This window comes from Lasiosphaeria miniovina, assembly GCF_030549165.1.
Source record: "Lasiosphaeria miniovina strain SMH2392-1A chromosome Unknown B0T26scaffold_7, whole genome shotgun sequence".
Lineage (NCBI taxonomy): Eukaryota > Fungi > Ascomycota > Sordariomycetes > Sordariales > Lasiosphaeriaceae > Lasiosphaeria > Lasiosphaeria miniovina.
Window position 1 is genome coordinate 3,961,773 of NW_026848226.1, and position 24,026 is coordinate 3,985,798.

At 57.8% G+C, this 24,026-nt stretch overlaps 6 protein-coding genes across 6 annotated transcripts; all 6 read left to right on the plus strand.

Annotated features, from left to right (window-relative positions):
• Positions 1-91: 91 nt before the first annotated feature.
• On the plus strand, positions 92-9,286 carry B0T26DRAFT_680642 (uncharacterized protein; the record flags this gene model as incomplete). The annotated part of the gene is made up of 5 exons (XM_060440517.1): positions 92-787; positions 1,005-8,070; positions 8,162-8,515; positions 8,573-8,670; positions 8,753-9,286. 5 exons carry the CDS (start codon positions 92-94, stop codon positions 9,284-9,286), a joined length of 8,748 nt encoding a protein of 2,915 aa, XP_060292161.1.
• A 4,855-nt stretch (positions 9,287-14,141) lies between these two features.
• Positions 14,142-15,601, plus strand: B0T26DRAFT_729056 (uncharacterized protein). The gene is made up of 2 exons (XM_060442935.1): positions 14,142-14,802; positions 14,879-15,601. The coding sequence occupies exons 1-2, from the start codon at positions 14,499-14,501 to the stop codon at positions 15,244-15,246; spliced, it is 672 nt and encodes a 223-aa protein (XP_060292162.1). The 5' UTR covers positions 14,142-14,498; the 3' UTR covers positions 15,247-15,601.
• Positions 15,602-15,748: 147 nt separating this feature from the next.
• B0T26DRAFT_729057 (uncharacterized protein) lies at positions 15,749-17,195 on the plus strand. The gene has a single exon (XM_060442936.1). The coding sequence runs from the start codon at positions 16,001-16,003 to the stop codon at positions 17,030-17,032; it is 1,032 nt and encodes a 343-aa protein (XP_060292163.1). The 5' UTR covers positions 15,749-16,000; the 3' UTR covers positions 17,033-17,195.
• Positions 17,196-19,650: 2,455 nt separating this feature from the next.
• B0T26DRAFT_729058 (uncharacterized protein) lies at positions 19,651-20,024 on the plus strand. Its single transcript, XM_060442937.1, has one exon. The coding sequence runs from the start codon at positions 19,748-19,750 to the stop codon at positions 19,949-19,951; it is 204 nt and encodes a 67-aa protein (XP_060292164.1). The 5' UTR covers positions 19,651-19,747; the 3' UTR covers positions 19,952-20,024.
• Positions 20,025-20,432: 408 nt separating this feature from the next.
• B0T26DRAFT_806689 (uncharacterized protein) lies at positions 20,433-21,725 on the plus strand (the record flags this gene model as incomplete). Its single annotated transcript, XM_060447196.1, has 2 exons — positions 20,433-20,490; positions 20,630-21,725. 2 exons carry the CDS (start codon positions 20,433-20,435, stop codon positions 21,406-21,408), a joined length of 837 nt encoding a protein of 278 aa, XP_060292165.1. The 3' UTR covers positions 21,409-21,725.
• Positions 21,726-21,792: 67 nt separating this feature from the next.
• Positions 21,793-23,090, plus strand: B0T26DRAFT_729060 (uncharacterized protein). Its single transcript, XM_060442938.1, has one exon. It carries the CDS (start codon positions 22,254-22,256, stop codon positions 23,055-23,057), a length of 804 nt encoding a protein of 267 aa, XP_060292166.1. The 5' UTR covers positions 21,793-22,253; the 3' UTR covers positions 23,058-23,090.
• Positions 23,091-24,026: the final 936 nt, after the last annotated feature.

The following is a 24,026-nucleotide window of genomic DNA, read 5'->3' on the forward strand; positions in this document are numbered from 1 at the left end:
TACTGCTGCTCTCAAGTAAGAGTTTCCAAGTTTGCCTGCTCCCTTCCTCCACCAGTTCAACAACTCCTACCAGCCAACCGAAGCCGCGACAATGGACCAAAAACAAGACGTTCACCGGCCGCTGCCCTCGTGCATTGTCTTTGGCTCCTTGACTACGTGGCCATCGGAGCAGGAACTCGGCCTCGTGCACGACACGCTGCTCGCGAGCAAGCAGCACCGCGACCGCTCGCAACCGGTCGTCGAGGCCCTGCGCAGCCTCCCGCAGCTCTGGGACCAGCTGGTTTCCCGCCACGCCGGGCTGGCACGTCTCCCGTCGGGCCGCGATGCCGCCGACCAACTCGCGCAATGGGCGTCCTCCTTGTCAGGGGAGACGCAGCTACTCCCACAACAAGCTGGCCAGCAGCAGCTGAACCGGCTCGCCATGCCTGTGACAGTGCTCCGGCACTTGGTGCAGTACTTTGGATTTCTCGACCACCTTTCCGTCGAGAATCCGAGCAGCCCTTTTAGTGGCGCCGCGCACGCGGCTGTTCTCGACTCGCTCAAGACGGCCGGAGCAGGCATCCAGGGCTTCTGCGTCGGGATGCTGAGCGCGCTCGCCACGGCGGGCGCGCCCGACGACGAGGCGCTTGCTAGGAATGCGGCGCTGGCCGTCCGGCTCGCCTTCGCGGCGGGCGCGTTTGTCGACCTCGACGCCCTCGACGCCGGCCCTACCACGTGCCTTGCCATTCGGTGGCGAGCGCCAATGGGCTTGGACGGTGTTGAAGAGGTGTTGGCGAAATATGAAGGGGTGCGTACTGTTTCTCTTTCTCTTTCTCTCATTTCTCTACTTTTTCTTCTCTCATTTCTTTTCTTCTCTCATTTCTTTTCCTCTCTCATTTCTTTTCTTCTCTCATTTCTCTACTTTTTCTTTTCTCTTTTTTTTTTTTGCCTTAATTACCGAGGAGCCAGCCCCTGGTTTTGCAGCCGTGTCACTAAAATTGGATACAATATGCCATGTCCACCAGGCATATATCTCGGTGCTCAAAGACACATATGACGCCTCGATCACGCTTCCCACGTCTTCCGTGGCCGCCCTGAAGCAGGACCTGACCGAGAGGAGAATTTCGGCTGTCGACACAGGCCTCGGCGGCCGCTACCACTACGCGCCACTCGAGCACGTCGTCCAGCCCATCTTGGAGGCTTGCAGCACGTTTGGTCCGGCGTCCTTTGGCCCGCCCCGGGCTTTGGTACGTTCGAACGACGACGGCGAAGCATTGGACGACAGCACCTCGTCTGACCATGCCAGGGCGGCCCTTCGATCCATGCTGTCAAAGCGCTGCGAGTGGACGTCTGTCATGGCCCCGGCGGCCGAGGCGCTCCAGTCGTTGGCGGGCCGGCCTGGCGCCTTCATCCAGTCGTTTGGCGCCGATGCCGTGCCGCTCTCGGTGTCGAAGGACATCAAAGTGGTCAAGGCAGCCAACATATTAGCAGCCGACATATTAGTAGCCAACTCAAAGTCGGCAGCCAACTCAAAGTCACATGCACAACCCAGCGGGAGCGAACAGCCACAGGACCAGCACCGGTACCCACCAGGGGCCATAGCGGTGGTTGGCATGTCGTGCAAGTTCCCAGATGCGGACTCTGTCGACGAGTTCTGGCAGATGCTCCTCGACGGCCGGTCCGCTGTCCAGCCCATTCCGCCGTCGCGGTGGACCGACGACAGGTCGACACGCGCGGGGCTGTACAGGGAAAAAAAGAAGGACAACAATAAGAAGACGCAAATGCCCCAATTTATGGGAAACCTTGTGCGGGATATCGACGCCTTCGACCACCGCTTCTTCAAGAAATCGGCCCGCGAAGCTGCGTCCATGGACCCACAGCAGCGGCTGCTCCTCGAGGCGACGTACGAAGCCATGGCGTCGGCCGGCTACTTTGCCAACCCGTCCCGGCCGCACGACGTGGGCGTGTACATCGGCATGAGCTCGACCGACTACGACGCCAACGTGGGTACGCACGCTGCCAACGCCTTCTCGACGCTGGGCACATTGCGCGCCTTTATCAGCGGCAAGCTATCGCACTACTTTGGCTGGACCAGCCCGTCGCTGACAATCGACACGGCGTGCTCATCCTCGGCCGTCGCCATACACTCGGCGTGCCAGGCCATCCGCAACGGCGACTGCAGCCGCGCCGTGGCAGGGGGCGTCGTCCTGCTCACGGCGCCTTACATCCACGAGAACCTGGCGGCCGCGCACTTTCTAAGTACTACGGGCCCGTGCAAGCCATTTGACGCGCGCGCTGACGGCTACTGCCGCGGCGAGGGTGTCGGCCTCGTCGTGCTCAAGGACCTAGCGGCGGCGCAGAGGGACGGCAACGAGATCCTGGCCGTCATCGGGGGGTCGGGCGTGAACCAGAGCCGCAACTGCGGTGCAGGCAACAGCGCGCCCATCGCCGTGCCTGTCGCCGACTCGCAGCGGCAGCTGTTCGAGACCGTAGCGGCGCGAGCGGGCATCGCGCCAGGCGACGTGTCGCTGGTCGAGGCGCACGGCACGGGAACGCCAGTCGGAGACCCCATCGAAATGGAGAGCATCCGGGCCGTGTTTGGGGCCGGCGGCAACCCCGCGGCGCGCAAGCAGCCGCTGTACGTGTCGTCGGTCAAGGGCGCCATCGGACACCTCGAGGGCGCGTCGGGCGTGGCCGGCCTGATCAGGGCCATCCTGCAGATCGAGAAGCGCACGGCGACAGTGCAAACTTCTTTCGCTACGCTCAACCCCAAGATTGCCGCGCTCGAGCCTGACAAGATCGTCATTCCCACCCGCAACTTTGCCTTGCCGCAGGGCGACTTCTTGACGGCGTGCGTCAACAACTACGGCGCGGCGGGGAGCAATGCGGCCCTGATTGTCATGCAGGCTCCCCAGAAGAAAAGGCCGGGCAGGACAGTCACACCGCCGTCGTCACTAAAGCAGCCCATTCTCGTGGCCGCACACACCCCCGAAAGCCTGTCTGCCTACTGCCGTGCGCTGGCTGACCAGCTACGAGCTCAGGCTCACAAAAACAAGAACGAGGCATACGACTTTCCAAGTCTCGCCTACAGCCTCGCGCGGAGGCAAAATCAGGAGCTCCCCTACTCGCTCATAACTACAGCCTCAGACGTGCACGACCTGGAGACGCAGCTCAGGCGACAGCAGCATACTACGAGCAGCGGCAACAGCACCAACAAGCTGGAGCCAAGACCAACCAAAGCGCCCCCTCTTGTCCTTGCATTCGGTGGTCAAGTCGGCGACCACGTCGGCCTCGACAGGGACTTCTGGGAACAGTCGGCCCTCTTCCGCTTCCACCTGGACCAGTGCGACGAGACGCTGCGGTCGCTGGGCAAGCCGTCGCTGCGGTCGCTGGACAAGCCGTCGCTGCGGTCGCTGGGCGAGCCGTCGCTGCTGTACCCGGGTGTGTTCTCGTCAGACCCCGTGTCCGACATTGCCGCGCTGCACGCCATGGTCTTCTCGGTGCAATACGCCAGCGCCAAGGCGTGGATCGATGCGGGGCTGGCTGTCGACGCGCTGGTCGGCCATAGCCTGGGCCAGCTGACGGCGCTGTGCGTGTCGGGCGCGCTCTCGCTCGCCGACGGGCTACGGCTCGTCGTTGGCCGCGCTGAGCTGATGCAGGCGCACTGGGGCCCCGAGCGCGGTGCCATGCTCGCCGTCGAGGCACCCATGGACACGATCCAACGGCTCCTGGCCGACCAGCAGGACAAAGACAACGAGCAGGACAAAGACGACACGCTCGAGGTGGCCTGCTACAACGGGCCCAGGTCGCACGTGCTTGTGGGCTCGGCCGCCGCCGTTGACTCCTTCCAGCGTCACCTCGCCGACGAGGGCGTGCGTGCCAAGCGCCTGGCCGTCACGCACGGCTTCCACAGCCGCCTCACTGACGCCGTGGTCCCGCCGCTCGAGAAGCTGGCGCGCGGACTGGGCAGCATGCGTGTGCCGCAGATGCGCCTCGAGACGTGCTCGCCCGACAGAAGTTGGACTGCAGTGACGCCCGAGCTCGTGGCGGGCCACACGCGCGAGCCCGTCTACTTTACGCAGGCGGTCCGGCGCCTGGCCGACTCGTTGGGCGAGGGGTGCACCTGGCTCGAGGCCGGGACCGATTCGGGCGTAACTGCCATGGTTCGCCGCGTCTTGGACGACGATAAGAGCAACAGCAAGAGCCACGTCTTCCAACCCGTGGCTCTCAGCCGGGATAATAAGAAGAAGAAGGAGCCACTGCTCAACACACTGGCGGACGCCACCGTGCACCTGTGGCGGAGGGGGCACCGGACGCGCTTCTGGGGGTTTCATCCCCGCCAGCAGGCGCAGTACGACTTTGTCAGGCTACCACCTTACAGCTTCGAGAAGACAAGACACTGGCTCGACATCGTGCCTCTCCCGGAGCCCGTCGTTGTGTCGGCGCCGCCGCCACCGCACTTGGACCGCGTCGCAGCCGAATCTCCAGCCGAACATGAAATCCTCCCCCCCACGCTGATCGCGCTCGAAGCGCGCTCCGGCGACAACGAGACGACATTTGCCGTCAATCCACGGTGCGAAGAGTACACGCGCTTCGTGGGCGGGCACGTCGTTGCCGGCGCCCCGCTGTGCCCGGCCACCATGTACGTCGAGATGGCGGTGCGGGCGGCGCGCGAGGTCTTGGCCCCCGCCCCCATGCCGGCCGCCTTTTCCGTGCACGACCTGCAGATCGAGTCGCCGCTGGGCCTAGCCGCCGACCGCCGCATCACGCTACGGGTGCATCATCGGCCGGCTGCGGGGTCGCCGTCGGCGTTTCGCTTCCACGTCAGCAGCCAGCCCCTGCACCAGGCAGGCCGCGAGTCCCGGGCCTCGGTCCACGCCACGGGCCAGGTGATCCTGCACGACGACTCGAACGGCTCGGGCGCGGCTGTGCGCGACGAGCTGGGCCGGTTCGAGCGGCTCGTCAGCCAGGACGCCGTCGACGCGCTACTGTACGCCCCCGACGACGACGCGGCCGAGTCGGTGCACGGCTCGATGCTGTACCGCCTGTTCTCACGCGTCGTCGAGTACCAACCCCTGTACCGCGGCATACGGAACGTGGCGGTGGCGGCGGCGGCGGCGGCGCGGCGCGGCGCGGCGGACACGGCGGCCAGCACCGTGGCGGTGGTAGAAGGCGATGCCATGTTCCGCGGCAACAGCGACACGCTGACGCTGCCGTCGGTCGTCGACGCCTTCATACAGCTGAGCGGGGTGCATGCCAACGTCTTTGACAAGGGCTGCGGCGAGGGCGAGGTCTTTGTCATGACGAACCTCGCGCGGCTGGTGTTTGGGCCGGGATTTTCACTGGGCGACGAGGGCAACAAGAAGAAGACGTTCAAGATCTGGCTCACGGCGTCCAAGAGCCGGCCTAGCGACAAGGAGCGGACACACGACCTGTTTGTCTACGACGCTGCGATAGGGTGCATCGTGGTGATGATCCTGGGCGCGCGCTTCACCCGCGTCTCGTACAGTTCGCTGGCCAAGGTACTGTCTCGCGCCAACAACACCAACACCACCAAGAACAACAACAACAACAACAACAACACCACCAACAACAACAACAACACCACCAACACCACCAACACCAACACCATCAACAAGGCGGAGCTGGCGCCGACGCCGGCGCCGGCTGCTGTGCGAGTTCGACGACAAGCACAGCAGGCAATCGAGCTTGCTCCCCCCGTGGTGGCCTCCCGCCTACCGGCACTTGCACCCCCACCACCGGCGCAGCAAGCCAAGACCCTCGAGATAACCACAGCACCAGCCCTCGACCGCAGCGGCGCTATCTTCAACGACGTGTGCGTGCTGGTCGAGCGTGTGGCCGAGGTGCCCCGCGACCAGATCAAGGGCGACGTGTCGCTCGACGAGGTCGGCATCGACTCGCTGATGCTGATGGAGGTCTTCAGCGAGATATCGGCCCACTTCGACGTCGAGCTGCCTCTCGACGCGCTCGAGAACATGGCCGACGTCGACGCCCTAGTGCGCTACCTGATGCAGCAGGGCGCCTCGGGCTCGTCCAGCAGCGACACGGACGCGGGCATCGGCTCGCCTGCAGACGTCGACGCGCTGTCTGAAGATGCCGATGCCGATGCCGCCGCCACCTCGACGCCCGCCAGCAGCACAGACGTCTCTGTCTCGTCCGCCTCGCTAGACGCGAAGACGGGTACCGCCGCCGCCAGCGGTGCTTTAGTCGCCGGGCTCGCAGCGCTCCTGCAGTCGCACCTGGAGCTGGTGTCGCCGCCCACGCTGCAGGCTAACCTGGCCGATCTGGGTCTGGACTCGCTCCTGTGCATCGAGCTGGCCAGCGACGTGCAGGCCGAGTTTGGCGTCGAGCTTGATGTGTACCAGCTCGATGAGAAGTCGACCTTTGCCGATCTCGTCAAGCTGGTCGACCCCGGTTTCGCGGCCGCTGTTTCCAAGTCGCTGGCAGCAACCGTGGCTACCAACGGTACATCCAACGGCACAACCAACGGCACAACCAACGGCACAACCAACGGCACAACCAACGGCACAACCAACGGCACATCCAATGGGACCAAGACACCATCATGGGACGCAGTAGGCCCTGTCATCGCTAATGGCATCCACAGGTCCGACAATTCTGCTACCAGCGGCGCCGTGTCGACCAGGTTCAACGGACACTCGTCTGCTCCATCATCCAACGCAGCACAGATCTACGAAGACACACGGCTGGGGTTTGACCAGTTCGCCGACGAGCAGGGCTTCACCGCCTTCTGGACAAACGTGTATCCGCACCAAGCCGCGCTCGTCGTCTCGTACGTCGGCCAAGCCTTCAAGCAGCTGGGCGTCGACCTGTCCTCGATAGCCGCCTCGCGTGCGATCCCGCCTCTGCAGGGTGTTCTCCCCAAGCACAAGCATCTCGTCCGCCAGATGCACATGATCCTGGTCGACGGCGGCTACATTGCGGGCGGAAAGGGCGACGGCGACGACGACGACGACCACTACACGCGGACCGCCAAGCCATACGACCTGGCTCTCCCAGAATCACTGCTGGCCGACATCACGCGGCGCTTCCCGCTGCACGCTGCCGAGCACCGCCTCCTCGACGTGACGGGGTCCCGCATGGCGGCATGCTTGACAGGCCGTGCCGAGCCGCTCCAGCTGCTGTTCGCCAACAAGGCGAACCGCACGCTGCTGGCCCAGGTGTATGAGGGAGGCCCCGTGTTCCGCGCCGCCACGCACTTCCTGGCCGCGTACCTGAAGCGCGTCTTTTCCGGCTCGGGCGGGCCCGTCCACGTGCTCGAGGTCGGGGCCGGCACAGGCGGCACCACCCGCTACCTGGTCGACCACTTGGCTCGTGCCGGCGTGGACTTCACCTACACCTTCACCGACATCTCAGCGGCGCTGGTGTCGCAGGCGCGGTCCAAGCTCGCCAGCTCGCCGCCCGAGATCCGGGACCGCATGCGCTACACCACGCTGGACTGCGAGAAGCCGGCACCGCCCGAGCTGGCGGGCCGCTACGACGTGGTCGTGTCGACCAACTGCGTGCACGCCACCCCCGACGTCGGCGCGGCGGCCCGCAACATCCGCCAGCTGTTGCGCCCCGACGGGTTTCTGGCCCTGGTCGAGTTCACGCGGAACCTCTTCTGGTTCGATCTCGTCTTTGGCCTGCTCGACGGCTGGTGGTACTTTGCCGACGGTCGCGACCACGCCCTCGGGTCGGCTGCCTTCTGGGACGGTGCCCTGCGCGGCGCCGGCTTCCCCCACGTGAGCTTTTCGGGCGGCGACACGGACGAGGCCCGCACGCTGAGGGTCATCTGCGCCTTCAACGACGGCCTGCGCGAGGTCAGCACCTTCCGGGGGGGTGCTGTCGGTTCTAGTGCTGCGACTGCCGTCTCATCCCCGTCTTCGTCCCTATCATCCTCATCATCTTCTCCGTCTCCTACCCCCTCCTCGGCGGTCACAAGTAGCCGCCGTGCCGGCGTGCCCGTGGAGACGGTCGCGTGGAAGCACGTCGATGGCGTCGAGCTGCTAGCCGACGTCTACTACCCGCTCGAGGCGGACGCCCCAGGCTCGCCGAAGCGGCCAGTCGGTAAGCACGACCCCTTGCCCCCTTGCCCCCTGCGTGAAAAGAAAAGTCATGGCGCGAACATAACCAACGCAGTTTAAACCAACCCACACAGCCCTCCTCCTCCACGGCGGCGGCTACGTCGCCTGCACGCGCCGCGACATCCCCATGCGCCACGTCAAGCGCCTCCTCGGGCTCGGCCTGCTGCCCGTCGGCGTCGACTACCGCCTCTGCCCCGAGGTGACTCTGCAAGCCGGCGCGCTGGCTGATGCCGTTGACGCCATCGCCTGGGCCCGCGGCCCCGCGTCACGGGTGGCCCGCCACGTCGACGCCGACAGGCTGGCCGTCGTCGGCTGGTCCGTCGGCGGGCACCTGGGCATGATAGCAGTGGCGGCCTGCAGGGATGCCGGTATTCGCCCGCCAGATGCCGTCGTAGCTTTCTACGCGCCGTCGGATTTTGAAAGCGATTGTGAGTTGTTGTTGCTGCCCTCGAGACGTATTCTTGCAAACTGATCACCCGGTGCAGGGTGGAAATCGCCCATCTACCCGGCCTGTATCCCCGAGACGCCAGAATCCGAGGTCGGTTACGAAGAGGAGCTGCTCGACGGCGTCGGTGACCAGCCCGTGAGTGTCTTGTCCCTCCGTTTCTATCCGCCAGCAGACGCTCGTCTACCCGTCACCCCTGTCCTCGCTGACCCTCGCACAGATGACGGGCTACGCACCGCCCAGCAACCGCAACCGGCCGGGCATGTTCATCACGCTGCGCGACCCGCGGTGGCGCATCTGCGCACACATGAACTGGGCCGCGCAGATGGTGCCCATCCTGGTGCACGGCCTCCCTAGCCGGCGCCAAGCCAAGACCCTCCTCGCCAACGCCAGCGCCAACGGCAACGCCAACGCCAACGGCACCGCCAACGCCAACGGCAAGCACCACTGGACCCGCCTCCCGTGGCCGACGCCCGCGCAGGTGCGCACCATCAGCCCGCGCGCTCTCATCGCCGCCGGCGCCTACGCCGTGCCGACCTTCATGGTCCACGGCGCGCTCGACGACATGATCCCCCCGCGCCAGACGGCCGACACGGTCGCTGCCCTGCGCGCTCGCGGCGTCGATGCGCAGCTCGCGCTTGTCGATGGTGTCGGCCACGGGTTCGATCTCGCGCCGGGCGCGGATCCACAGGGCGAGGGCTGGCTGGCTGTGGAACAGGCGTACGCGTTTCTGTGTCGCTACGTGGTCGTGTGATGGTTACCGGATTGGGTTGCAATTAGAATAAGAAACGGATTGCGTTGTAATTAGAATAAGAAACGTATTTTAATTTAGTCTCCTATCACTGGTGTCCTTGTTTCGTGTTATTTGGCGTTCTGTGTGCTAGTACATTGGCATGACATCTGTTCCGTAATATTCTCGTCAGAATCCCCAACTTTACCTGGAGACTAGAGGCAACGGTCGGGAGCTCAGGAGCCAAGGCAGCAATGTACATCCTTGCCTATTGTAATGTTCAACATGCTGTCGCTGCATCCGGAAACGGCGGCCTTCCGAATCGGGTATAGCGCTCCGTCAGACTCGCGTCCTCGCACGGCCCCGCCGCGCGCGCCGCATAAATAGAGCCCTCTTCTTCGACATCCCTTTCTTGTACTCTCGACTTTCTCCCTCTCTCATCCCCTTCGCTCGACCCCCCCGCCTCCTCATCTGCTTCGCTGTTCCCCTGCCCCTTCTCGTCTGCAGCCCGCTAGCCCAATGTCGCCCGCGCTCCGATCCCCATTTCGCCAGGCCGGATGCCTCGTCCTTGCCCTCTTTAGCGTCCCCTAGCCGCCCGCCGTCGCGTCGCCAATCGAGACATTCTTAGCCTTTACGGTGCATTTCGTCTATTGCATCTTTTGGCTCGACTCTGGTCTCGAACTCGAGCTTCCTCTCCCCTTTGGAACCACCCAACCTTGGATTCTCCCCGTCAGCGACATCTCACCTCGTCCATTCCCCTCCACCCTGCTCCTTTCGCTGCCTGCATGCCTGCATGCCTGCCTACCTGGTAGGCCCCCTGCCCCCCTCGTGCCCCTACGCAATTTGTAAGACCTGTGTATCCTAACCAGTCACAACTCCCGCAGAAATCGATTTCATCACATGCGGAGATACCGGGAGGCCCTCTCACTTGGCGGATCCAGAGCGTCTTGCAATGCGTCTCGGTGAACCCTTTTGGCCACAATCGGACCGAATGCCAGCGGCGTAGCATGCAGGTGACCAGCCTGACTCAAGTGCGACCTATTTCTGGACTACGCGTACGGCCGATGCGGCCGCTTCGCTTTTCCGACGGCGAGGCAGATCGGGTCTGAAAAGGAGGAGCTGATTAGCGGGGAACGACAGCGCGTTTCAGACGGTTCGGAGCGAGTCGGGAAGATTCTGCCTTACCATGGGCGGCGCCAGATATGGGACGAAAAGGAGGAGGCGCATGCAGACGAATGCGGAAGGCATTCTAGGAGACGACGGGCTAACCCCTGCTTCGGCTGAGCCGATCTGGGCAACCTCTAGCGATATCACGGATCATGTGGCCTCGGGTCAAGGGCCGTGATTCGTAGCGATACAATAACGAGCCTGAAGACAGCGTCGCACTTGGTCCTTCATTTCGGCTACGTCTCCATCCGTCCTCGTTCTTTCTCATACGCCCCTCGCCACATCGGTCGCGCCGTCGTTGTCGTTCGTCCTCACTACCTAGAACCCACCCACTCTGTCCAGCGCACCCCGGCGCGCTACTTGTCGTTTTCCGGAATTTCGCAATACCTGCCGTTTCATTTCGATGCTCGCTCGACTCTGGCCTTCGCCAGCCTCCGCTGAGCGGCGAGGCTTGCCGTGTTGAGCCTTGTGCCTCCGAGCTCGCACCATCATCCTCTCCCGAGGCCGCCGCTACGTTTGCCTAGCGGAACCCTAGGCGCAGTCCCGCTAGCCAGTCGCCAAAAATGCCGCGATAGCGTCATTACAAACAGGAGGAGGCCTCCCTCCGAGAGATTGGAACGTCCAGTTGAGAATTCCATCGGCTCCACGCATCATGTTTCTTGAACTAACGACGATGACCCTTCAGCAGTTTTCGGAAAAGGCCGAGGCCACTTTAGCCGACATAAAGGCCCGCTGGCTAGCTAGGAGAGCGATTTTTCTGCCGGCCTTGACGTTTCTGTAACACTCCTTTGCCTTCCGGACTACCTCCATAGTCATAGCAAAGTCATCCAATCCCCTGAAGGTCGTTGAAGCTCGGGTCATAGGAAGGCTGCCCCAAGTACCAACCGACTCTCCAGCATGTGACGCAGTATTGTACTGGTTATTACGATCAGGGCGCCTGCCGTTATCTCCGTTATCTCTATTGCCTTGGCCTCGCCAAGGGTGGTTAGACCCGAAGTCCGGTCTATCACTGTCGTCTCCATTAGAGGGCTCGTTAGGGCGATACATTTGGAGGGGCAGGGGTGAGGGGTGGCGTTGAGGTGCCGGTTGTGTGGGCTGTCGAGACTGTCGACGCTGGTTGGCTGTAGGATTGATACGGGAATAGCCTCAATTGCCCCTGTCAATGATTGAAATGCCCCACACGTGCGTGCACCGCAACTCAGGAGGCCAAACCTAAGGCGGAGGCTGCGGCTGTTATGCCCGAAGAGGGGTGTTCTAAAGGGGAAGAAACCCCAGCCATCCTTATCTAGGCAGTTTTCTTCCTAAAGCTCAGGCATCGTAGAAATTATTTTCAGCCTCCCGGTCTTCATAGCCTTAATCTGCTCCAACAACCCCGGTAGCGTCTTCCTCGCTATACCACAATGCCCGGGTATCCCACACCACTTCTCCAAGGGGTAAAAGCGACTGGTCCCTGTGGGTCCAGTAGAAAGCGCCATACTGAGTATCTATAGCCCGCTGGAACCCGTCTGGGTGCTGACTGTGAGATACGCCGTCAACTCTCTAGAGCGGCCTGCCCGAGAAGAATTCGCAGTTATGTTCGGAGAGGAGCCCGCCTACTTGGGTCGGGGTTGCGGCGGGCTAGTAGTAGTACACCCTCATCCTTCGGGCAATCGTTCTTGTAGAAGTTTCCAGCTCTACCTTCTACCATAATAATGAGTCTCCGAGCGAGGTAGGGGTGGGTTAACTTACCAAGGAGAAATAACTCAAAGGCGCGATGCCGAAGTCCGCGTTGGAATAGGCACTGCGTCTGACTGATAAACCATCGCGCCCCTCCCCGCTCTTTGTCAAGGGACTCATCATCTGCTTTACACCTCTTCCCACGAGATACGCTGAGGAATACCCGTTGGATTTCGCGAACGCGAGCTTTCTCAACCCCTTTATATAAGAGCTTTGATGTGCGCACCCACCATCTTTTTCAAACCACCTACCTGTGGGTCCTTGGCACCTGCTGGCAACTGAGATACTCAGAGGCTAATTTAGGCCGGTAATATCCTGAATTACTATCTTACCGCCCATGTGCCTGCCATGTAGCCCGGCGGCCCGGGTCAACGGCGTTGAAGCCGTCAAAACCTTCAAAGGCCCTCAAAACGCGTTTGCCGTGGTGTTTTCCATTTTGACGATTTCTTCGTTGCTGAGTCAGCCTCGAAATTCAGGCAACTTGTAAATGGCAACTCTGAGGGCCGGATTTATACGTAAATCAGCTAAGTATTATGGTAGGCGCCTAGTCAGTATACTGATATAGTGGATTTGTTGATATGGTGATGTAATTCCTTAGTGTTGAGTCTATCAATCTAATCTAGTAACCTAGTAAACAAAGTCCGGGTCATCGTCGTCGTCCTCCACATCGTCGCTTTCCTTACGAGGAAAAGGGTTATCTTCTTCTTCGGAATTGAAGGCGTCATTCTCTTCTTCAGTATGTGTGTGCCTCTCCCAAAATTGACGGCGGAGAGCCCTGCGGGCCTGCCATTCCGCTACCTTGATAAGGTGAGGATCCGGACCCGGGGTCTCTTGCCGGGTCGCCCGGGTCGTTCGGGCAGGCTGGCTCCCTTTCTTTGTTGTCTTTCTTTTCTTTCCTTTCCCTCTCTGAGTCTGTTGTGTTGCCTTCCTCTTCCGACCTCTCTTTGGACTTGAGCCTGCAGTGACGACAATGCAGTCCGATTCAACCTCCAGCTCTTCTTCTTCTTGTTCATCTTGTTCATCCTGCTCTTGAAGACTCGGCCCGGCGAGTTCAAATCGTGAATAGTAACGCCGTGCGTTCCGGTGGATCGTGCCGCTGAGGGCCGTCGTCTTTGTCTTCGGCGCCGGCGGCTTTGGTAGAATGGCTTCATTTCCAAAAGGACCGCCCTGATTGATAGGGCGACCTTTCGTGACCGCTTTGTCGGGCTTTTCGATCCGTAGATACTTGTTTTCCGTATTCTACAAGCAAATTAGCTAGGAAAGAAGAGGCAACTAGATTCCTGACAACCTACTCGGGGGCCGGCGAGGGCGAGGGCGAGGGCGAGGGCGAGGGCGAGGGCGAGGGTGGGGGCGAGGGTGGGGGCGAGGGCGCTCGGGATGAGATCGAGGAAGCAACCGAGGGCGGCGGCCGGGGCCGCGGCGAGGGCGAGGGCAACGGTGACAGCGAGGGCAACGGCGGTAGCGAGGGCAAATACGGCAGCAACGGCAGCAGCGACGACGGCGGCGACGACGGCGGCGACGATGAGGCTAGGGAGCTCGAATTGTCAGAGGAAATCTAGATCAAATTCATCATGAATACTGTGAGGTGGAATGGTAGGTTGACGATGTGTTCTTGGGCACAGGAAAGGACTGTAGAAGCATACAAAGGACTGCAAAGGCCACCTGGCCGGTATAGAGCTTAAAACACCAACTGCGCGGCACAACGGCATACATGTGACGGCGTGAATAGTGTCATTTTAACTTTACCGGGCTTCAGTAAGCTTCCTTGGTGCCCGGTAGGCCGTTGGGTGGCTGCCAGGAAATACGGCATTTTACCATACAAAAAGCGGTCCCTGCGTTGGCAGTTGCCAGGGACCCACAGGTGGGTGGTTTGAAAATATTGGTGGGTGCGCACATCAAAGCTCTTAATGTTTTTGACCTTGTGAGATCGAGAGTCGGACGGACAACAACGATTCCCAAAAGAACGGGATACCTATCGAGAAACTAACTTTAACGCTCCTGCGACCTTCCACAATACATTACGCACAAAACTTCACCGCATGACGTCGGGTTCGCCTGCCGGCCCTTGCAGTCAAACCGCCCGTACACGTATTTGTCTTCCCCAGCCATCGTCTCGCGATATCCCAGTAGCATCTTGCACATAACGCAAAGGCCAACGGCGCCAAACTTTCCATCGCCCTTCTCGGAGAATGATTGGCCGATATGGTGCACAAACAGAGGCTTGTCTTGCTCCACCTTCTCGGCAACAATCTGCTTCCGAATGTTGGTAATTTGTTCCTCCGTTAGACGAGCCTGACCCTGGTCAAGGTGTGCCGTATCGAGGAAGTTTTCCTGGAGTTCGTCTTCTCGTCGGATGAAGAACTCGAAGCCTTCCTTTCGAGCCAATATGCTCTTGCTGTCAATGAGGCTTCGGCGAGTTTCGCGTCGAGCCTTCCAAAACTCTGGCCAGGAATTCAACCGTTCCAATGTGGAACCAATATGGGTGGCATCGTGGAGAAGGTGGAAGGAAGTACTGATGCCCGTACAAACAAAAATAACTTGGGCGGTGCAGGGCGCAATTTGTTTCACCCGGATGCCTTTGGTAATACCGGTTGCGTCGAGAAGTGTCGGCATATCGTCGTCAAAGGTGACACTTTGCGTAATGTTTGGGATGGAGCCTTATCGTGAGTTATACTATATTAGCTACGTAAAACCACATGACTTAAATTTAAAGGTGGTTTAGCTTTTACGTACCAATCCATTCCTTCAGCTTCTCGGCCTTGGGTTCGTCTCCGCATCCCGCCGCTTCCACCTCCTGTCGAGCCATAGTGGTATTCAAAATACACCACAGTAGAAGCTCACGGGGTGATACTGCAGCAATGGTGGTTGTATGGACTTCCGCCGTGTCGGTAGGTGCCCTGCTTCGAGGAACCCTCTCAGCCAAATCTATGGCTTCTTTGATTACTTCGCTTGTGAAAGTGCAGAAGCCGAGAATAGTCGTTGGCGGGGGGGAATCCAGGTCCCTGGACTCCGGGATGCGGAATCTGGTGTTCAACGGTGGGTGGATTGGTGTTGCAGCTTCTTCAATAGTAGCTGTGGCCTGCAAAGAGGCTCGGAGATAGAATTGGACGAGTGGTAGGAAATCTCGAGGCTGATAATAAGCTTCTTCGGTGTTATCAAAGTGTTCCTAACACCTTGATTCTGCGAATATACCCATATCCGTCTTCACAATGCGCACCAGGCGAATAATTGTAGCTAGAATACTCGTCATGCGGTACTCTGCGTCGTTTTTTTCAGACGTTGTCGCAAGTGGGAACGTGGGCAACTCTGCAGTGGCATTGGCCACCGTAACGAAGTATGGGGGCATAGCGGTTGCGTTCAAAGCGTAACGGTTTTTTAAGTCTAGATGGGGTTGATGTTGGTTCGGGGTTGAAGTTGGTTTTGGTATGGAAGTTTGAATTAATTAAAGTTCGGGGCAATATTGAGGCGGTATTTAGATTTGGCCAAACGGTGGGGCCCCCGTCTGTGTTGGGAGCCACCTTGGGTACGTACAGTACGTACTACAGGCCAGCCAAAAGGATTTCGGCTAGAACAATTGTTAGAGGAGCAACTCCCCACAATACAACACAAGCACTGCATCGTCTGTCACACCGTCGTTCGCTTTTGGCGTTCTCAGTTTTGTAGGACCGCGAAAAACTTTAAAATGTGTGTGTGCGCGTGTCAACGTGGCATACGTAAACCCTAATTTTCTTTTAGCTTTCTGGACCTCCATTTAAGACCACGGGACCACACCTTCTTTTTCTTCCCCATTTCGATCCACTGCATAAGACTAACCCTCAAGACACCCAACTTGGCACACCCGATTTAGCCATCAAAATGACACGGCCACCCTCAGACGCTGAGATCCTGGAGAGCCTGACGCCTCAACAGATGACCATGTACCATTGGTACATTGAGAATCTGAGCTCGTTCCAGTACGTGTTCGACACGCGTTCTATCTTCGCGGCAAAGTGGTCAGGGCCTGGCGAAATCGAGCAGTGGTACGAGTTCTATCGCAAATGGATCGGTCGGCACAGTGCTCGTCTGGAGTATCCCGTGCCCCCAAACGAGTTTGTGGACATGATCCGGAAAACCAACTTCGCCAACGAGGGTTCCTCGGCCGAGTTCCTATTCTCAATGGAAATGCTCAACAACCCGTTCCTTATCTTGGGCGAGAGCGAGTTCGGCGGTGTCTGCACCGGGTTTGGTCTCCAGCCTGGCCCTGCTTATCTATGCCCCAATCTCGACACTATGGATGAAATATCTACCGACAGATATTTGCTTGGGATCAATACCAATGTCAACGTCGATTACACATCCACACCGACCGATTCGCGCAGCAGCCCGAAGAAACGTCGACAAGAACGAAGCTCTGGAGAAGACTCCACCCGTTCTACAACCTCAGAAGACTTTGACGTTGGCAATGGATTCGTCTTTGCGCAGGTTGGCGCACTCTATCATTTTGCAGGCCCCAACTGGAAGGAGACGGAGCCTAATATGGTCATCAAGGGGCCTTGGAAGCCGACTGGATTTGGCGTCGTCGTTCAAGTTGACGAGCGTGGACGCCCAGGCTCGGTTTATATCATCTTCAATTTCTATGAGTGGGATGACGAATCGGGCGACCGCAAGCACACCGCGGTTACCGACGAAAGCGGCAAAGTGCTGCCTGAGATTGGCCGCCTTCACGAGAAGTGTACCAAGACCTTCACCGTTGCTAAGATTGCCAACAGCCTCAAGGATCTTGGTCCCGATAAGAGATTCGAAATCACTCCTTTGCATTCCATAGAGTGCCAGATTGTGCGAGCCAAGGTTTGGTCCGTCGGCCAGGGGCGATATCTCCTACGCCAGTTTATTCGGAAGGACGACTGAGACGGATAGGCTGCGATTCATGAAACAAAGGAGAGCGAAAAGCGCGGCAAGAGGCGGGGAGCAGGGTTGCTGTTCTGGTTGTGGTTGGGATGGATTTGGTGAGGGAAAACTGGTGTTATTCTGAGAATGAAATGAGATTAGTGAACCTACCCCAACTGCCTCCCACAGCGCGATCCTGCGCCTCTATCAACTACTGAGTATTATTGTATAATCTCAGCGTACTATTGTTCTGATTGTAATACCCACAGCTGTCCCTCCTTCCCCACCTCGTTAATAAATCCGAACCCCTGCTACAAATTCCTCCGAATTAAAATCCTTTTCTATTTCGGAGTCTTCTACGCACCACGCCGTCGCCATAGCCATTCTATATAAGGCTACGCACCGCGCTGAGCGAGAATTAATTGACCGATAATTTATCGGCTAATTAAACTCGATCTTGCGAACCGCCGCGAATATTATACGTTCAAGACTGGTCCTAGCTTGACGAATGCGTTTCCTAATTATCTCACTGCTAGGCAAATTGACTAGGTACCTTCTAGTCAGGGTTGGCCGATAATTTGTCAGGCAACCTTCTAGTCATCAGGCGCCACGTCATGCTTGACGGATTTGCTCAGGCGGCTGGCAAAGCTGGCGCTGGGGTGGACACATTGTCGTGATACGGATGAGGATCCCTCATCGTGTGCTACTGTTGGGCTGGAAAGGTCGACTGGAGGTGTTGCTAGCAGGGAAAGATCTGTCACGGAATATTTTGCAGGTGACTAGGCATTATGTACGACCAAACCGCCCGGCCATGCTGCTTGACGGTAGTGCATCTTTGCTAGTGGCGGTGCGGTTCGACCGATCGAATGAGAATTGCTCTTTAGGCGCAGAAATTAACGCCGACACCTCACGCAGGCAGCATCTTCGAATAATCCAAGAAATAGTGTATGCTCTAGTAGGGACTAGAGGATGTCAGATACTTAGGTAAATAGTGGGTACTCTGTATCAAGCTCGTCTCGCGGCCTGTCTCAGCAAATCTTGTACTGTGCCCCAATGAAGCCCGTCCCTCTCTACCCCCCAGCCACAACTACACTCACCGACTCTGCTCTTTACAAGCCACCAGGCCTCACTAGCCACAGACGTATAGTCCCCCAAATACTTGCTACCGTGTACGGACCAATTATCTAGGTATAAAGGAATCCCTTTCGACCGTTCTGCTCCTGTTCCTTTTTCTTTTTCCTCACCCCCCTCCCCTTTAACCATCAGTCTACTCACTAACTTATTCTTAGGTACCCTCCAGGGTGGCCAATGATGCTTATGATGAATGCGGAGACAAGGTCTTCTCTGAAGCTGAGGCCTGGATGCCCTTTTCCTTTTCCTTCTGTCTTCCCCCTCCTCCCCTTCCTCCTGTGGCCAATGATGAATGCAGAGAGGCAAGTGTCTCCTGCCCCTGAAGCTGAGGCCAACGATCTCGGAGACAGTGCTTTGGCTGATCTGGAATTTGTGGGCGGTATTCCTCTGAGTCTCGCCCTGGGCTAATATCCACAACATCACCATGAGCCTCTGCTCAACAGTCATGTAACGGCTTCGCCGCATCCCCGTATTTTGCTTCAGCCATTGTACGAGGGATAAAAAGGTGCGTTTTTCTAGGCGGAAGAGCTCCCGGAATTGCTTTTCGGAACCGTTAAGGATCTTCTCTGCTAACTTCCTCGCATAGGTAGGTCCGCCCGGGTGGATGACTCGGCGGTTACCCAATACAGGGCGCTGTCGCCTATCAACTGTGGGCTTATTTTGCATGAGCATTCGAATGGCGAGAGTGGCTGCAGCAACGAAGGCTACGTTATTTCGATGTTGGTCATTCATGGTGTGGATTTCGAAGAACAGGAATAGCAACAAAATACAGTACAATGTGTGTTCCAAGTCTTCCAAGTCAACAATGACCCCTCTTATCCATAGCAGAGCCACGTGGGGCTTCCATTTTGGGCCAGAGCAGGGTTACGTCTACCGAAAAACACGCTGCACCGCTGCTCTCTTCGTCGGTGCGGAACCGTCAACGGTTGGCAGAATTCAGGCCGGAATAGGAAGGTTAGAGGCCCTTGTCAGCTGAATTATAGCGTGGTACATCGTGAACAAGGGTGTAGTAGGGATCATGGCCTTGCACAAGTTGAACGGTTGGAAGGCTTGTCGGTTGGAATCACTTTGGTGCCAAAATAGGTATAACCTACCCCAAAACCCCAATCTTGGCATATTTGTGTAATGGGACCACTTAACCGATGATTCATCGGTGGGTTGCCGATCAGGGCCTAATAAAGCATCCAACGCTCGGTCGGTGCGCGAAATGAGTGTAGGTCACTGGAATGTGATGGTCGCGGAAAATTAACCGATCCGACCTTGAGAGTGTAGCAAAGGTCACGCTAGTGGAGCGTTGCTTTTGACCTGCAAGACTTGATAAATTGCCCTGTAGGCATTAGTACTATTAATTCCATACCCACTTGGTATCCTGAGAACATGCCAGGGTGCCAGCTCCGGCCCCGCCTTCCGCTAAAGTACTCAAACTGCGTCACTGTGCGCAGCAACCTGTGAGAAAGCTGGCACCAAAGTAGGCCCAAAATCGGTTCAATGCGATAGTCTGATTGTGCGTTGAGTGTTGGGGTAAGTCCTGGGGACCTCCCAGCCGGGGACCATTTTACCCTGAATAAGAGGTTCTCCTGGGCTAGGCCCAGAAGGTTGCCCTGCATGCGCCTGCGGGCAGGTCAGACTGCTGGCGAATTCCGGGCTCGGTTACGACCTCGAAAATCCAACACAACCCCTGCTTTCCGCGCACCAGCAAGCAGCCAAGCCCTGAACTCAGTGAGGAAAATCTCATGGGCCCAGCCCGCACAGGCCGTTCCACCATTTCTTATTCCCATCCGCCGTGGGCCATCAAATCAATCCAGATAGTAAATATACACGACTCCGCGGCCATCCTAGCTCCATCGCGCATTGTTGCGCACTCGAGTGTCCAGAAGATCCATTCAATTGTGTCTATTCCAGAAAAGAAGGAAGGCCGAAGGCCTTCCTCCCTGTGGATAAAATGCTCCTTTCCAACATATAAGCACTAGGCCTGTAGAGGCATAGATCTGCGCCTCATGAAACATAATGCCCGATTGGGCTTAGTCATGCAACAGTTCCCGCTTTTATATTCAACGGAGAGAGTTGTTGGATTGGCTATTGTCAGATGGACAAGGGTTGCATGTGGAATAGAGCTCATCCCAGCTGAGCTCTGGTGTGGTCATCCGAGGTGAAAAGAGGCTCAGGGGAGCTGAAATGAAGTGGCCAGTTCAGCTGGTGTGGCTACTTTTGCCACCACCATTGCCACCATTTACAACTATAATAGAGGCCCTCTGGCAGGACCAAAAAGAAGAAGGAGGAGAGATCAAAAATGAAAAAAGTTGAAGTGCTGAATCCAACAAGAGTCGCTACCGAAGCGAGGTACGAGCGTAGGTCAAGCAGCGAACCGAGTTGAATCTATATTGGCTTTCGCTGCTTCAACACTATTCTCGGTGTCGAGAAGCTTGGTTCGACCTCAAGCTGGTCCGCGGTGTATATAGCGTTTGCATATACCGTGACAGGAATAAGGAGCCGGAGATCCCGATTTCTTCTCTACCGAGAATAAGATGGACCTTGGGAACATACCGGACGAACTCCCGGAGCTTACGCAGGTTGAGGAGCAGCTCATTGCCCGAGTTCACGTATATATCGACGTCCGTTTAATTCGGGCGCAGCAATACCGGTTTAGCAAACACTACGTGAGCTTCCTACGTGATACTGGCTCTCTTTTCGACCAACTTCCCCGACTTCCCCGGGAGCTTGACATCATCATCCTACGGCCTCGAACCGGGGGGGCCCCGAACGCTGCCCACACCCTCCGGGCCTTCCGGGGTGACTTCAGAGTCCGCCGCCGCTATATTGAGATATGGTTACAGTACCTGATTGCTCACCACCCCGGTTACGCCGACCTCGAGATCAACGCTGAGCGTCTCTCGAGCTTGCCAGTCGATGCCGAGGTGACAGACGACGTCACCATAATCGATATTGATGAGGAACCCCCGGTAGTACCACCTCGTGACGACGAAGAGGAAGACGACAACGTTGACAACGCTGCTGCACCTAACCTCCTCCCCGCCGATTCGGACATCTCACGTTTACGTCAACGTTTTGGTCTTGCCGGTGATGAGCAGGCTCCCGAGCAGCCACCTATCCTCAACCAGCTGGAGATCCCTAGAGTGAGGCGGACGCCTATCTCCGACTTCAACAAGAGTGTGGCACTCATCAGTCTTGCAATGCCTACCCTGATGCCTCAAGCCCTCGGGGAGTTTACGCAACAACGGCAGCGTGAGGTAAAGTGGGGCGAATAGATCAAGCACGCTATACGTTAGTATGATGGTCGTTTTGCTCGCCATCCTCGGTTCAACTACCTCGTGTTCAACACCACGATGCGTGGCCAGGTCAATAAGAAGAGTTCCTGGATGGTTAACCGCCAAGCCAATCCCCTCCGGTTCGAGATACCTGAGCTGCGGGATGCCCTTGATTCCAATACCGTGGAGGGCCAGGTACTTTTGAACTCGATCGTACGAGCTGGGGACGTTCTCCGTGGTACCAGGCCGTTCTGGAATAAGGCACGGCGAGGCCTAGAGGCTATGTGCTACGGACTCAACTGCCCACACTTCTTCCTGACCTTTTCGGCGCTGATCTGCACTGGGAATCCCTCGCGAAGGTCATGCCCGACTATGAGGCCTGGAGAGCTGCCGACGACCTCGGCAAGACTCGCATCGCGCGGAAGAACCTCAAGGAAAACCCCCAGGTTGCGGCGTGGCACTTCTACCGTCGTTTTCGCCTGTTCCTAAGGGAGTATTTCTTCAAGAAGTTCTCGGTTACGGCACATTAGTACCGCTTTGAGTGGCAGGGACGTGGTAGTACATATTGTCTCGGGCTTTACTGGATCGAAGGCGCGCCTACGCCAGGCTATGAGGGCTTCTTAAACCCGGAGTAAAAGAGAGAGTTCCTTGAGCTTTGGGGACTTCACGTTTCGGCCTAGAACCCCGAACCCGTACGTCAACGCCCCCCTCAAGAAGACGACCCCCTCAAGGTCTTTCCTAGCGAAAGTACCACCTTCTCGGATCTCTCCAAGGTACTCAACCGCGTCCAGCGTCACCGCTGTACCGAGGCGTACTGTCTTCGCAGGCGGAAGGTGAACGGCGTTATGTCACGAGAAAAGCTCTGCCGCTTCTACTTTGAACGACCGCTCCACGACCATGCTGTGTTGATACGAGGGATGAACCCAAAGTACGAGATGTTTGACGGGGCCCGCCCAAACGACGGTAGGCTGAACAACTACGCCCGTGCAATTGTACTTGGTTGGCTGGCTAATACCGACTCTGTTCCTACCACCTCTCTTCGCGCCGTGCTCACCTACATCTCGAAGTACTGCTCGAGGGCCGAGTCCCAGACTCAGCCTTATAAGGATATCCTTCGCGAGCTTATCCCTAGGGTTAATAGCAGGCAGCCTTTGGTCACGTTGATCTCGAAAATGCTAAACAAGCTTCTCGCCGAACGTGATTGGCCTGCGATGGAGGTTGCTCATTTACTTCTCGACCTTCCTCTGGTGGAGTGTAGCCATAACGTCGTCCCCGTGGACTGCCGAGATCCTCGCCTCGGACCTTGGGCCGCGTTTATCCCGGCGGACCGAGATAAGGTTATGGAGGGTAAGAGCTTCTACACGAAGTACTGTGCCCGTACTGCCGAATGGCGAGACCTCACTTATTTCGACTGCTTGCGAAATGTCAACTGTGGCCGTCGGCGCTGGACGCGTTTCGGGCCTAATGCAAAGCCCCGTATGCTTAGCTATTTCCCTCGGTATAAGTCCGAACCAGACGAGCCGGCTTTTGAAGACTTCGCTCGCGTAAAGCTCATGCTCCACCACCTACATACGACCATCTATTACAAACCGCTTGACTTGGTGGGTCGTTTGTCTGCCGGCGCAGTGGCGCCTTCCGAAGAGTGGTGAATGCGAACTAAACTGAGGGCAAGCTCCTCCTGCACGTGAATCACAGTCAAAAGGTATGTTACTCAATGTATATGAGAATCATGAATGTGATTGCTTGCTTGAGGAATCACGCAAGCTCTACCTAAGACCGTGGCTACGGTCGTCGTATATATCTATCTATGGCTGACCAATGACCGCGGGTCCCGTTGACCCGTGGTCCCGAGACCGCAGGGGCCCGGGACGCCGGGCACGCGGGTCACTGACCCGTGTTCCCGACCTCGAACGGTCCCGAACCTCGGGACCCTGGGGCACTCCTGATTGGTCCTCCGCAAGGGGCACTCCTGATTGGTCTAACTCCAATTGAGCGTGCCCCACCGCCGTGCATTTCCACAGGGATTTGTCACACCTATGGACCGCCGCTGGCCTGGTCAACGGAGCCGCGGGTATTATATGGGAATGTCTACTCGGACCGTAGGCACCTTCTCTTCGGACCGTAGGTACATCGCGCTCTGGCGCCACTATTGAAAACCCACTTTTCGCACCAAAAAAGACGCTAATCCATGGGATGAAGCCAGCGCACCCAGGTTCAGATCAATCGCATACATCGTCGCACCGCAATTGCACCTCGCCGCCGTCACCGCCGTCAACATACTTCCAAATACAGTAATTCCAGCTCAGGGCCGTAGATCGCTCAAATCGTTCATTTCTGCAGTAAAACCCGAAGGCTCAACTTGTGTTGTTGATTACATAACATGCCCAAAAATGCAATAAAAACCTGCCCTGCCTACGCATCGCCCAGATCACTGCTTTCTTGGGCTTCAAATGCTGAAGCTAAAGCCCGGGTAGTGCGGCGAGTCTCTGTACTGCATGTCGACGCCTTTGTAATGCCTCCTCGAGCCCTGCGCGCCGTGGGCGTAGAGGCAGGCGTGCCAGATGAAGCCCGCGATATTGAAGCTGCATTGTACCGGCCATCTGAAGATGAGCGGGTTA